This window comes from Micromys minutus, assembly GCF_963924665.1.
Source record: "Micromys minutus genome assembly, chromosome: 3".
Lineage (NCBI taxonomy): Eukaryota > Metazoa > Chordata > Mammalia > Rodentia > Muridae > Micromys > Micromys minutus.
Window position 1 is genome coordinate 54307585 of NC_137972.1, and position 12916 is coordinate 54320500.

Below are 12916 nucleotides of genomic sequence, written 5' to 3' on the forward strand. Positions count from 1 at the left end.
CATAGACACCCTGGGGCAGACTTCTTTATTTCCTGTAAGAGGATGGTGGAACGTTCCCTCCTCTTGTAGCACATGGTACCCAGCCTGGAAGACATGTCCTCTTCTGGGTAGCTCACCTCTCTCTCTCCCATTTTCCTGGTCCAGGGTTCTTAGAGCCTGAGGGTGCCCTCCAAATGACTCTACTTGCATCCAAATGTCCCATGACTAAAGCAAGTTAGGAAGGAAAGGGTTTATTCAGGTTACTTATCCCAATCGCATTGGATCATTGAAGCTAAAGTAGGCACTCAAGCATGGCAGGATCAGAGGCCAGGGCCACAGAAGATAACTTACTGGCTTGTTTTTTTATGGCTTGCTCAGCCTGCTGTGTTAACTCTTTAGAACCCTGTTCTCAGAGATGGCACATTCTACGGTGAGCTGGGCCCTCCCCCATCAATCATCAGTCAACAAAATGCTCCATAAACAGGCCCACGGTTCAGTCTGATGGAGGCATTTTCCCAATTAAGGTTCCTCTCCCCAGAAGACACTAGTTTGTGCCAAGCTAGCACAGACCAGGAATGATGGCCTCTCAGAAACCAGTGTCCATTCCAGAGCTCTCCTCCTCCAGGAGGCTTCCCCAGCCGGCCTGAAATTCAGCTTCATGTCCTTGTTCACCATCAGCCTGTCACTTTTCCTTCAGATCCCATTGATCTATCCAGGTCCTGATGGAGCCGAAGTCAGGTTGCAGCATTTTCTTTAGGGAAGTATTGTTCCCTCACTGACCCTTGGGACAATTTCTTTGGAGCGTTCATGGGATTGGTGAGCAGAAAGTTCTCAGTGTTGCCCTGCTGATGGATTGATCCCGGAGGAACTCAAGTCTTCCTTGGCCTCTGGGGAAGAGTGGTCTTGAAATGAGGAGTCAGTGGGCGCTCCACTATGTCTGGAGGCGACTGCCTTAGTGCTATGTCCTGGCTCCACCGCCAGGGGCTCCGGACAAGAGCTGGCGGGCTGGAAGGCTGATACCGGCGACCAGCGACGGGCGCGCGGCGGAGGCCTTAGGCCATGCGCTACGGGATCCCGGGCTGAAAAAGATCGCTTGACTGGGCACGCTCTAGGGGGTTCAGCACTGGGCGCGTGCTCTCCGCTTTCCCGCCTGCCCCGCCCCCACCGCGCTCGCCCCGCCCCACACGGCCACCTGCTACCCGGCGCGCGGCCGCGGAGGGCGCGGGAGCGCGCGCCCCGGCGCTAGCGAGGCCGGGAGGATGGCGCGGGCCTCGGTGGTACAGCCGGCGCTCTGGGCGCTGCTGTTGCTGCAGGTAGTGGGCCCCGCCGCGGCCGCCAAGCTTAACATTCCCAAAGTGCTGCTGCCCTTCACGCGGGCCACGCGCGTGAACTTCACTCTGGAAGCTTCTGAGGGCTGCTACCGCTGGTGAGGCGCGCGGGCCCGGCGGGAGGCGGCAGGTGCGCGGGAGGGGGCCTGGGCCGCAGGTGCGTGACGTGCTCGCTCCAGCCGGCCCCGCGTGACCCCGCGGCGCGCGCGCTCGCCGTCTGCACATGGCGCCCGGGCCACTCGTGTCTGGGCTGCGCGGGAAGAGGAGGCTCTGATCGCGGGCTGTGGAGGGCAGTGCCGCACGTGGCCTCAGTCTCCTGCTGACAGGGCCCTGAGGAGCTCCAGCTTGAGCAGCGAAGGCTCTGGAGTTCGTGGGAGACGGGGGACTCACCACTGGCGCCTGTCTGGTGTGAGAAGAGTGTCTGTAGAGACTTGGGCAAGGAGTCTGTGGGAGACACACCACACCGTTGGGCCACTTGGGGAGGATCATTAAGTCTTGGATGAAAGGACCATTTTCCAGCTCAGTGAAAGGAAAGGAATGAGATGCAGGTGGAGTGGGGTCTGCTTTAATTACCTGGCTTCCAGCAGGGTTCCACGGTCCAGCCTTTGGCTAGGCAGATGAGGGGAGAACTTCTAGTTGCTGGGTGCAGGCTGAGTAGGGTGTGACCAAGTCACACCCTTGACCCACACCCTAACCTCACTAGTGCTAAGTAGTCCCTCCCTTCTCTTAGGCTACACTTTGCTGCCAGCTTCCTTAAGAAGGTGTTTAGGTCATTGGTTAAGACCCAGTTCAGTTCGGGGCTGCATGTCAGATGTTTACATTACGATTCATAACAGTAGCAACATTACAGTTGTGAAGTAGCAGCAAAATAATTTTATGGTTTTAATACAGATCAACAACATGAGGAATTGTAAGGGGTTGCAGCAGGAAGGTTGAGAACCAGTGGTCTACTATGGCTTAATTCATAGCTAGGTGTGTGTGTGTGTGTGTGTGTGTGTGTGTGTGTGTGTGTGTGTATGTATGTTAATGTTCTATATGATGCCCTGAGCTCAGACCCATATTCTGTTATATGTACTTCTCAAACCTATTTGTTTTAAAAAGTCTGTCTCGTAAGGGTGGCATTGTATCCTTATAATTACTTCACTGGGGAGGCTGAGGCAGGAGGATGGCCTTTTTGTAGTCAGTCTGGATTGGGAGACCAGTGTCTCTAGGTGGGCTTCTGTAGTGTAAAGAGGCAGGCAGTCTTTCCATTGCAGTTTGGAGTGAGTGCTTTACCCATGGGAGGTGTTTACTCCTCTCTGGGGCTTTGTTTTGAGTGGGGAGATCGGCTGTTAGTACTCTGGAGGGATACATGCTCACTCTATAGTTGGAGTTGTCAGTGTGCTAGATGGGTAAGAGAGAGGAAGCTGACTGTTTAAAACAGCTGGCTCCATGTGAATCTCTGGCATGTATTTGTGTTCTGCTTCCCATGAAGTTCTGTAGTCACGTGTTTCTTTCTAAAATAACAACCTTTTCTCTCTCTACTTCCCCTCTAACTGCACTTGCCTGAGAGTTGCTGATGGGTCTTGGCAGATTTTTATGTTCTCAGTGGGAGGACTGGGACATAAATTCAAAAGCTCAGATACATCATAGGCATGCTAAGTTCCTTCTAGCTTGTTTAGTGTCTGGTGGCTTTCATCCTAAGGTGTGGTTGAAAAGTGTCTTCTCTGAAGGTGTTTGGTTGCAGTTTCTCTCTTCACAGGAAGATGGTCTGTCAATCAGGCACAATTCAGAAGTGTTATTTTGAATACAGTCACTCATTGCTTTAGTTTTGAAGATCCTGGAGGTTTTGGGAGTTGGCAGGTAGCTAAGACTCATGCCTGTGGTCATCTTTGCAAGGGAGGAGATAGTCCCTAAAGCCCTTCAAGTCTGTGAGATGTAAAACAAAGACAATTTAACCCCTGCCAGGCCCTGGGGGTGTTGTTCATCCTTGAGATTCAGTGCTGAGCTCCTGGTTCTCTGAAGTTACTGCATGTCTGGGCCTGTAGCTTCAAGGTTACCTTTTCTCGTAGCATCCAGTACCTGGGAGGTCATCTACTCCTTGTTGCTTCATTTGAGGGAATGCAGACAGGGAGAGGTGGCAGCTCACTCACAGAGTGGCCATGATGGTGCTGAAACCGGAGCAGCCGGCCTTCCAGCCCATCCAGTGGGGCCTGGGACCACAGCCTTGGTAAATTTGCCAGGCTCATTTGTCTTTCCAGTTAAACCCAGACAGCCTTGCTACAGAACAAGTTGTGATTTAGCTTAAGCTATTTTGCATGGAAAGTTATTTTATTGGTTCCTTTAAAAGGTATCCTTGTATATACAAATAGTGCCCAGGAAAACCTTGAATTGAGAGGGAAAAAAGAAATCCCACCCTTGTCTTTGAAGCTTGTCCCAAATTTAGGCACATTGTAGTTTCCTTTCAGTTCTGTGGCTTATTAAGAAGGTGCTCTTTTGGGAAGTAGGGTAGAGAAGGCACAGGAGATGAGTGAGGATGAGGCCCAGGGAGTCTGGAGACTCTGGCTTTGGTCAATCCGTGTGTGTGTGTGTGTGTGTGTGTGTGTGTGTGTGTGTGTGTGTGTGTGTCTGTGTGTCTGTGTGTCTGTGTGTCTGTGTGCGAGTGCGCGCGCACGTAGATGTAGTGTCACTTCTTAGCTCACTGGATGATGGTTCTTACTTGAGGTAGCCGAGTAGCCTGCCTGATACATTTGCCTAGTTTGGGCCTGAATCTTCTTAGCTAAGGGATAAGTGGGTTAGGACAGAAAGATGGGCAAGTTGTAGGGAAAGGGGAAAGGGAAGAGAGCACTTTACCCTAAAGTCTGTTTGAAGCTTCTGCTTGGCTGAGAGTAAGAATTCATTACAGTTGACATAGACTTAACATCTCTCTCCCTGTCCCAATGTTTGTCCATCCAATGAACCAAGCTGACAGACTGAATATATGTTACTATCTATCTGATTAACTAGACATAAGGCCTGAATGCAAATGACTTTGGGTAGGATCTCATTCTCACCCACTCCCACCCTCAAATCTCAAACAAAACTGTTAACTTTTTTTTCCCACTAAAAACATCCTATTATCTTGTGTTCCCTTGAGCTAGACTTTTACCTAATCAATTGCAATTCTGTTGTGTGACCCTCAGAAATCTTCTCTGATCTCATTTAAATTCCATAGGAACCATTTGAAGATGGCGGCATCAAGACCCACTAAAATAGGACACACATGAACACACACACACCACGATTGCTTACTTTCTTCTTTTTCTTAATTTTATTTATTTATTTTTTATTTGTGTGCCTGGTACCTGAGGAGGCCAGAACACATTGTTGGATCCCTCTAGAACTGGGTTACAGGTGGTTATAAGCAATAAGCAGCCTCATGGGTGCTGGAAACCAAACCCATGTCCTCTGCAAGAGCAAGTGTTTTTCCTCAGCCATTTCTGCAGCCCCTTTATGATGACTGTAAAGACAAAGGAAGGTGACTGTCTCTGGATGATGGCACACTTATTTGTGACACAGCTCGTGTGTATGTCTTGTTTTCTTCTCTAGGCATTTCTCAGTTAACCCTTGTGCTCAACCCTGCATTATAGTATGTGGGGGCTGGAGGAATGGCCCTTTGGTTAAGAGAACTCGCTCTTCCAGAGGACTTGTGTTTAACTCCTAGCACCTATATGGAGGCTCACAACTGTGTGTACCTTCAGTTCTAGGGGATCTGATACCTTCTTCTGGCCTCTGAGGACACTGTACACACATGGTGTATACATATACATATGCAGGCAAAACACCTATTCCCATATAGAATAAATTAGAGAAGAAAATAGTTTTTATTGTATTAGGGTTTATTTTTATTTTTTATAGTTGAATTTTTTTTAAGATTAAAAATATTATAATAAAACCCTGTGCTGGCTAGTTTTTTATGGCAACTTGACAGAAACTAGAATCATTTTGGAAGAGGGAACCTCAAGTAAGAAAATACCTCCACCAGAGTGTGAGGAAGCTTGTGGTGTATTTTCTTTTCCTTTTTAAAGATTTATTTATTTTATTTATATTAGTAAACTGTACCTGTCTTTAGATACACCAGAAGAGGGCACCAGATCTCATTACAGATGGTTGTAAGCCACCATGTGGTTGCTGGGAATTGAACTCGGGACCTCTGGAAGACAGTCAGTGCTCTTAACCTCCGAACCATCTCTCCAGCTTGTGGTACATTTTCTTAATTGATGTTTGATGTGGAAGGGCCTAGTTTACTATTGCCTGTGGAGCCTGTGAACTGGTAGTCCTGTGATAAGAAAGCAGTCTGAGCAAGCCAGGAGGATCAAGTCAATAAACAGCACTCTTTCATGGCCTCTGATCAGCTCCTAGCTCTTGCCTCCAAGTTCCTGCCCTGATCTCCATCAGTGATGGGTAGGATCTTAGAGTTGTAAGCTAAAATAAACCTTTTCCTCTCCAAGTTAGCAATAGAGATCCTAAGATAAACCCCAACTCCTCTTCATAGACTGACTGGTCCCAAAGTTCTTTTATGTGTTGAAGCTATGAATTTTTATTTTTGCTAAGTCAGGTCCCAAAAGTCTAGGTGAACTCCTCAGGCTGCTGAGAGTGACAGCAGAGAGCTGTACCTCCTGACTCTGTTCCCAAAACTGCTAGCAATTAAGGGTTCTCAGACCTGTCAGAGTTCCTTCTGTGTCAGAGAGTCACTTAACAAACAGCGGTCATATATGATGTCACTATGCACTGGACTGTGCTCCAGAAGGACTAACAGTGGAGTGGGGGATGCCCTGCATCCTGCAGTTCTGGGTTAGACGTGGGGGCATTTGCACATGGCCTGTGGAAGAAATGAATGGCAATCTCAGACATGTATTCCGAATACATCTTCTAGAGTCCTCCTGGACCTTGAGTAGGTTCAAATGGCAAGAACAGCAAGGCTGCATGCAGTCTGAGACTGAACATTTTTGGAAGAGGAGGTGCATTTGGTGAGCTTAGGGTGTTGGGGAAACACATGAAGAAAGTGAAAGTAATTCAGTAAATTTATTTATTTATTTAATTTTGCAAAATGCCAGAACCAAAGTGAAACCAGGTAACATATTCATCATAAATAGCCCTGTCTCTTATCCCCAGTTTAGGTGGTTTCTGTCTTATCTCATTGGTGGGAGCTGACCTCATTATCTGGTTAATTGGCAAAAAAGGAAGCAGTGGGGGATGTTCAGGAATATGGATCCTTGTTTGGCTGAGTATCTTTGATTTAAAAAACAAAAGCAAAACCGGTTCTCTCTAGGGTATCAGAAGGTGAAGGTAGAAAGCTCAGAAGGCAGAGGTCATGTGAGACCTTGTGGGCTTTGGTTAGGGGACAGGAAAAGAGGTGGCAGGTCAGGCTTTGAGCCTTGCTTTTCCAAGAACCATGCCCTCTTGGCTTCCAGAGCTCCTGCTGTAGAGGTTCCTGAGGAGTGAGACTCAAGAGGTGTCTCTGCTTGCTCACCTTACTAGATCAGTGAGAGGAAGGTTCTGGAAAGTGTGTGTTGACTTGAGCTGACCTGGAGCCATGGGTGGTTTTCTTCCACTTCCTTTGTGGGGTTCCTCTATTCTGCCTGACCCTGAGGTGGCTTCCACCCAGAGTTCTGCAGATGTATGGAGGATGGGCTGGGTTGACCACCGGTCCAGCCTTCTCATCCATCTTCTTTTTTGTCTTTCTTAACCTTCTCCCTTGTCCCTTGTTTTTTCCCCCCCCATTGTTTTCTGGCCCAACTTGACAGAGTCTCTGTTCCTCTTCTCCTGCCCAGGTCCTGGCCCATCTTCTGAAAAGGGGACGGCTCTCTTAAAGGCAGAGAGTTGGGGCATTCTGTATGCTGGTAGGTCTCATGCAGCCATTGGTGCGGAGAAAGTGTCACCCTTTCCTGCCCACTCTCCCTTATTATTTATTTAGTGGTGCTGGAAAGAACCCAAGACCTGACAGGCTCTGTGGAAGCACTGTTCTACAGAAACATATAGCTGGTGTCTTGGAATTCACTCTTGATTGTTTAGACTGTTTAAAGGTTTTCTTGAGTCAGTATGTTAATAGCAGTTTTGTATTTACTTACTTTACAGTTTATTTCCTTTTATGTGTGCATGTGAGTGTTTACCTGTGTGTATGTGCTTAGTGTCTGTGGAAGTCAGGAGAGGGTGTTGAATCCCGTGGAACTAGACCTAAGAGCAGTTGTGAGGCACCATGTTGGGTGCTCAGAACTGAACCTGGGTCCTCTGCAAAAGTAGTAAGTGCTCTTAACTGTAACCCAGATCATTGCCTCCTAAGAGCACCCTGACATCCATCTCAGAACTCTGCCTTGTAAAACTGAAACCCCTTAGCCGTTAAACACCAGCTCCCCACTTCCTCCTACACTACCCCTGACAACCGCCCTCTTACTTTCTTTTCTTTCTTTCATTTTAAAATGTTAGCTGAAAGTTTTACTTCCTAAGTGACTGTCCCCTTCATCACCTCCTCTTTAAGTGCTTGGCTGCTTCTGAAAGCTGTGGGAAGCACTAACCCCAGGTTCAGAACATTTTTTGGGTCTGGTTTTCTGGCAAGCCCAACCGAGTGTCTGTTTATCCTGGTGTGTAGGGTTTCCTTTTACATTGCCTTTCCAGTAAAGGAGAAATAATTTAAGGAAAAAAATGAAAAGAAAATTGGAAGATGGTTCAGCATTTAAGAGCACTGACTGCTCTTCCGGAGGACTGGGTATTAATTCTAGGCACCTATCCTGGTGGCTCAAAGTTCAGGGTGGGGTCCCATGCTCTTTTTTGGCCTTTGTAAGCAGGAGGCCCTTGTGTAGTCCTCAGAGAAGAATAAAGAACACAATAAAGGCACAATTGGTGTTGGTTGTGACTATTCTGAGTCAAGTGGTGGGGAGGTCCCCAAGGTGAGTGTGTTGGGTCTCCAACTCTTTGCTATCAGAAAATTATTTGGATAAGCCATGGAATGGGGAAACCAGTCTATAAAGGTTTGGGCCTGTGGGAATGGGTGGTGGGCCAAGGTCAGCCTACCTCATGGTGGCCAGGAAGCAAAAAGCAGGGAGGGAGAAAGGGGCTGGCACCCTAGTGTCTCCTCCAGTGGTGTACACTAATGCCCTGACTTCCAAAGGACTAGGAGTAACTTCAGGGTTCTTCTGTCTTACAGTGACCAAGTGTTCAGGATAAGGCCTTCTGGAGACATTTAAGAGCCAAATCACAACTGCGGGGAAGGTCACAAGAAAGCACTAGAGTCTAGGCAGCTCTTGGTGGTTAGATACTGCAGGACCAGGACGCCAGTGTCCTTGCTACTACCCAGTAGGAGCCATGATGGCAAAGCTAGTTTGTCTTCTAACCCCTTCAAATATTATTCTTCACTTAATCCTAAAGAGCTATTTTTTCAGTCCCCAAATCCTGCTCTAGGGGCAGGGTGATACCCACTTAAGTAGAGGTGCCTGAGCCATGGAGTCTCCCAGCAGAGTGTAGCTGAGGGGTGAAGTAGGATAGGGCTCTGAAGCTGGCGCCTGGCTTGCTAGGCCCCTCCTTCAACAAGTTTGGGGGAAAAAAAGACCAGTCACCTTTAAGAAATACATTTAAAAGGGTACATTAGAGGTGGGGCTGGTCAGGTGGGCGGTGATGCCATCTTCTGTAGGTTCTGGGAGTGCAGCCCTCTGTGGGCAGCACCAGGTAGGATGGGAAGTCCTTAGTGTAGGTTTTGAATGTTGTACCCAGTACTGAGTATCAGGATTATGTCCTTACTTCCTAGTCTGAGCTTTGTTGAAGCCATTGTTTTCTAGGCATACAGTGACATCAGGTGGAGGTTTCCTGATCTGTCACCTGGGGTTCTAATAGGACTATTGGGGACACTGCTGTGCACATCACACTTTACTGTTTAACACAGAGTTATCATATAATAATGAACATTACCATGGTGGTGTTTATTATAGTACTGAGTCTGTAGGAAGCATTACTGCAACCATCAAGAGCTCAGCCTGGAGGATTCACCTCCCAGCCTTGAGATGCTGCATGTGACAGGAAATGCAAACCAAAATGTTTAAAATACAGTGAAGGAGACTCTTAGGCAGGGTTAGTTTCCAGTTTCTGTGCTGGAGTTGGAAATGAATGCATAGTCACTAGGATCTGCTTCTTGGTTCTTAGGTTTTAGCTGTGGCATCACTTGGCTCACTCTTAGGGTAGCAAGATACTATGGCAACCTGATGCTTCCCCACCCCACCTCATATTCCAGTTTTCGTGGGCATAAACCACAACACCTGCTCTGATTGGATACACTGAGGGGCATGTGACAGTCCAGACTCATCTCTGTGACCTGAGTGTACAAGGCTTTTGTTGGCCAGTCATGTGTCTGTCAGTGTCCTCAGGGCAGAGTGCTCAGGAGCTTCCTGGCTGCTGTGACAAACCCCTAGATGGAGAAGTCGCTTGAAATAATGAGAATGTCTTCACTCAGTGCTGGAAGTCACAGATGTTGTCTGAGTGGTGGTGTTGTGAGGCCACTTCCCACTTGCAAACTACCAGCTTCTTGTTAGTCCTTAGGTTTGTGTGTGGGGAGGGGGTGAGGGGAAGGCAGCTCTGAGAAGCCTCTTTAAATGGCATTGAGCCCTTTCTGGAGTCTCTGTGCCCATAGCCTAACCACTCCCCAGTACTGCTGTCTTGGGAGCTAGGATTTCAGTGTGGGAGCTGGAGAGACACACTGACATCATCCTAGGCAGGTCCACAGAAGAGTTAGGTGCTGTTACTGGAGAGGTGGATGGAGCTCAAGGACATGCCCTTCCTGAGTGATTCACACCTGAGTCAGGTGTGAGTATCTTTCCTGTGCCTGTCTACTGGGTTGTTGGCAGAGAGAGGGTGCCTTTGAACCTGGTCTTGCAAGGGAGCTCTTGTCACCAGGAGACTTTGGAAAGAACATGGCAGGAGCCTGTGAGGAGATGGCATGGCCGCATGACAGGCACTGAACCCAGTGTCTGCCGCTGTGGGCTCTCACCTGGCCAACTTTGGGACTGGTTCTGAATACACTTGGAAAGCTGTGTAACACCCAAGGCTTTCTGGTTCACTCCATAGAGTTGCTACAATTTGCTTTATACACACTTGTGTGTCCTGTGACCCCTAGAGGAGGCAGACATACCATAGTGCTTAGTTCCCAGCAGGGAAGGGAAGCAGGCATTTCCTCAGTTCAGGACACCAGCTGCTCATACACAGAAACAGTGTATGAAAAGGAAAACCACAGACCCCAACACAAAACCCACCACAGTGTGTGAGAGTTAAATCCAGAGAAATGTCAGGGAGCAAGAGGGTGAATCCCAGGAATGCAAAGTTGGCTTGATACTAAAACAAACCAAAACCCAGTGTGATGTTAGCAGCAAAAGGAAGCCACGTGGCTGCCTCAGTTGAGGACACTAATGTCACTGATGGCAGACCTGCCTTTTTTCAAGAGTACAGAATTCCTCAGCCACACCTTGTCTAACTAGCTAGCCTACTGTAAATTGCAGGCTTCCCCTTTCTGGTCCATGCTCACCCCAGCCCTGAGTCCTCCTTTCTGCGTTTTCCTGCTCACCTCCCACTGAAGCAGGATCTCCACGAAGGCGTTTGCTAAGGGATAGAGATAGGAAAGTTGTGGGAGAGAGGGCCTTATAAGCTGAGATCTGACTTCAGATGGTTGAGGCTCCTGCCTGGGGGAGGTCTGGAGGAGGCAGAACACCAGGGTCAAGATTCAGGAAAGCATACTGACCTGCAGTTCCTTCTTTCTCTCGTGGTTAAGAGTCCTAGTAACATAGTGAGGTAGTCTCTTCTGATCTTGTTCTGTCCCCAGCCCCCAACCAGGTTCTTGTCTCCTCTCCCTCTAAGAATCAGTAGACAACTAGAGTATAAATCAGAGCTACTCAATCATCCAGTCAGGATCAATAACCTTAGACAGGGTAAAACCATTTAAAACATAGTGCCACACAGGATTTGAATGGAACATGTGTGCTTTAAAAGGTTCTGTTGCTCTGAAGAGACATCATCACCATGATATCTCTTACAAAGAAAGCATTTAATTGGGTTTTGCTTACAGCTTCAGAGGTTAATTCCATTACCACCTCAGTGAGAAGCATGGCACACAGGCAGACCTGAAGCTGGACCTGGAGCTGAGAGTTCTACATCTGAATCCATAGGCAGCAGGAAGAGAGAGCCACTGGGCCTGGGGTAGGCTTTTGAAGCCTCAAAGCCCACCCCTAGTGACACACTTCCTCCAACACCACCACGTCTAATCCAACAAGGCAACACCTCCTAATCCTAAACAGGCCACTCCCTGATGACCAAGCATTCAAATACTTGAGCCTCTGGGTTCTTATTCCAACCACTACGGGGTATAAACATGTTACCTTTGAGATGCCAGCCACTGCCTCTGAGAAGTGCTGCAACTCAAAGCTGAAGGCCTTTGGATCACAGTCGGTCCCTAGCAGGGTAAGTCTGCAGGTCTGAAGTGCCACAGCTCTCACTGACTTCTAGAGTAGAGAGTAGAGGCTCTGTAGGGTGGATGGTCGTGATGTCTAGAGACTGGACATAGAGCTTCCTGTACCTTCAGTTGTGCAGCTAAAGTCCAGAACCTGGCTTGAGTTAGCTCCCTGCTGGAGGTAGACATCTCAAGTGCTTCAGTCTCTGTGAAGTTTATCTCCAGCAGATCCTAAAGGCACTCAACTCTTCCTGGGTTGAATCTGTATCTACTGAGTACATTCTGGTCCAGGCTGTAGACACACAAATAGGGTGAGCACAGAGCTAATCACAGAAAAGCTGGGAGACCTGGGAGAAGGGAAGAACCTTGTGCCTCCAAAAGATGATCAGAAAGCTCTGTTGGAGCCCCACATATCCCTGGCCCAGTCCGAGCCGCCACCCGTTCGCACAGCTCTCTTCCCTGGCAGTTTTTCTACCACCTGTTTTCAGCCTTCATCCTGGGGGTTCCTTTACCCCAAAATTCAACACAAGCACAACTCTACAGCCCAAATGCTTTTCATACAGGTTTATATATTCAACTCTCAATCCACAAACCCTCTACACAACAAGATTGCATCAAACAGACACAGATACAAACTGCCCTTCTATATGAGATATTAGACCTGTAAAATCCTTGATGTTCATAGCTATTTAACACCAATCAGTCCCACCTGGGTCTAGCTGGTTCTTGGGAATCTCCATGTTTTGACGACATCCACCCTCCTCCCTGACCTTTCAGGTCTCTACCTCCCTCTCCTCGCCCACTCACTGGCTTTTCTTTATTTTACTAATTAAAATGGGAGGGTTCAGATTAAGTCACCTCAAGAGGATGTGACTAGGCAACCCTTCTTGGGGAAGTGGAATTAACATTAAAATACAAACAGCTTCAGGACAATCTGCACACTTCACCATTCTGTAAGTATTCAAAAGTTAGGCCATACTGCCTGATCCTCAGCCCCACTGCTGTGCCGCCTTAGGGTCCCCAGGAAACACAGGTGTGTCACTTTCAGATTATGAGGCCTGCCATATGTTCCTTGAGGGTGGGAACATTGCTGTCTGCTGGTTCTGTACAATCACAGGGAGGTGCCCTGAGGCTAGCAGTTGATTTAACCTGGGAATAGAGATGCCCT

General features: G+C 48.1%; 1 protein-coding gene across 1 annotated transcript in view; it reads left to right on the forward strand.

Annotated features, from left to right (window-relative positions):
* The first annotated feature begins 1229 nt into the window (after positions 1 to 1229).
* Positions 1230 to 12916, forward strand: part of NUP210 (nucleoporin 210) — a 91862-nt gene continuing 80175 nt past the window's right edge. Inside the window, exon 1 of the mRNA XM_080914989.1 lies at positions 1230 to 1405. Coding sequence (XP_080771115.1) covers positions 1239 to 1405 — 167 coding nt within the window. The 5' untranslated portion in view covers positions 1230 to 1238. The remainder of the gene's footprint in view (positions 1406 to 12916) is intronic.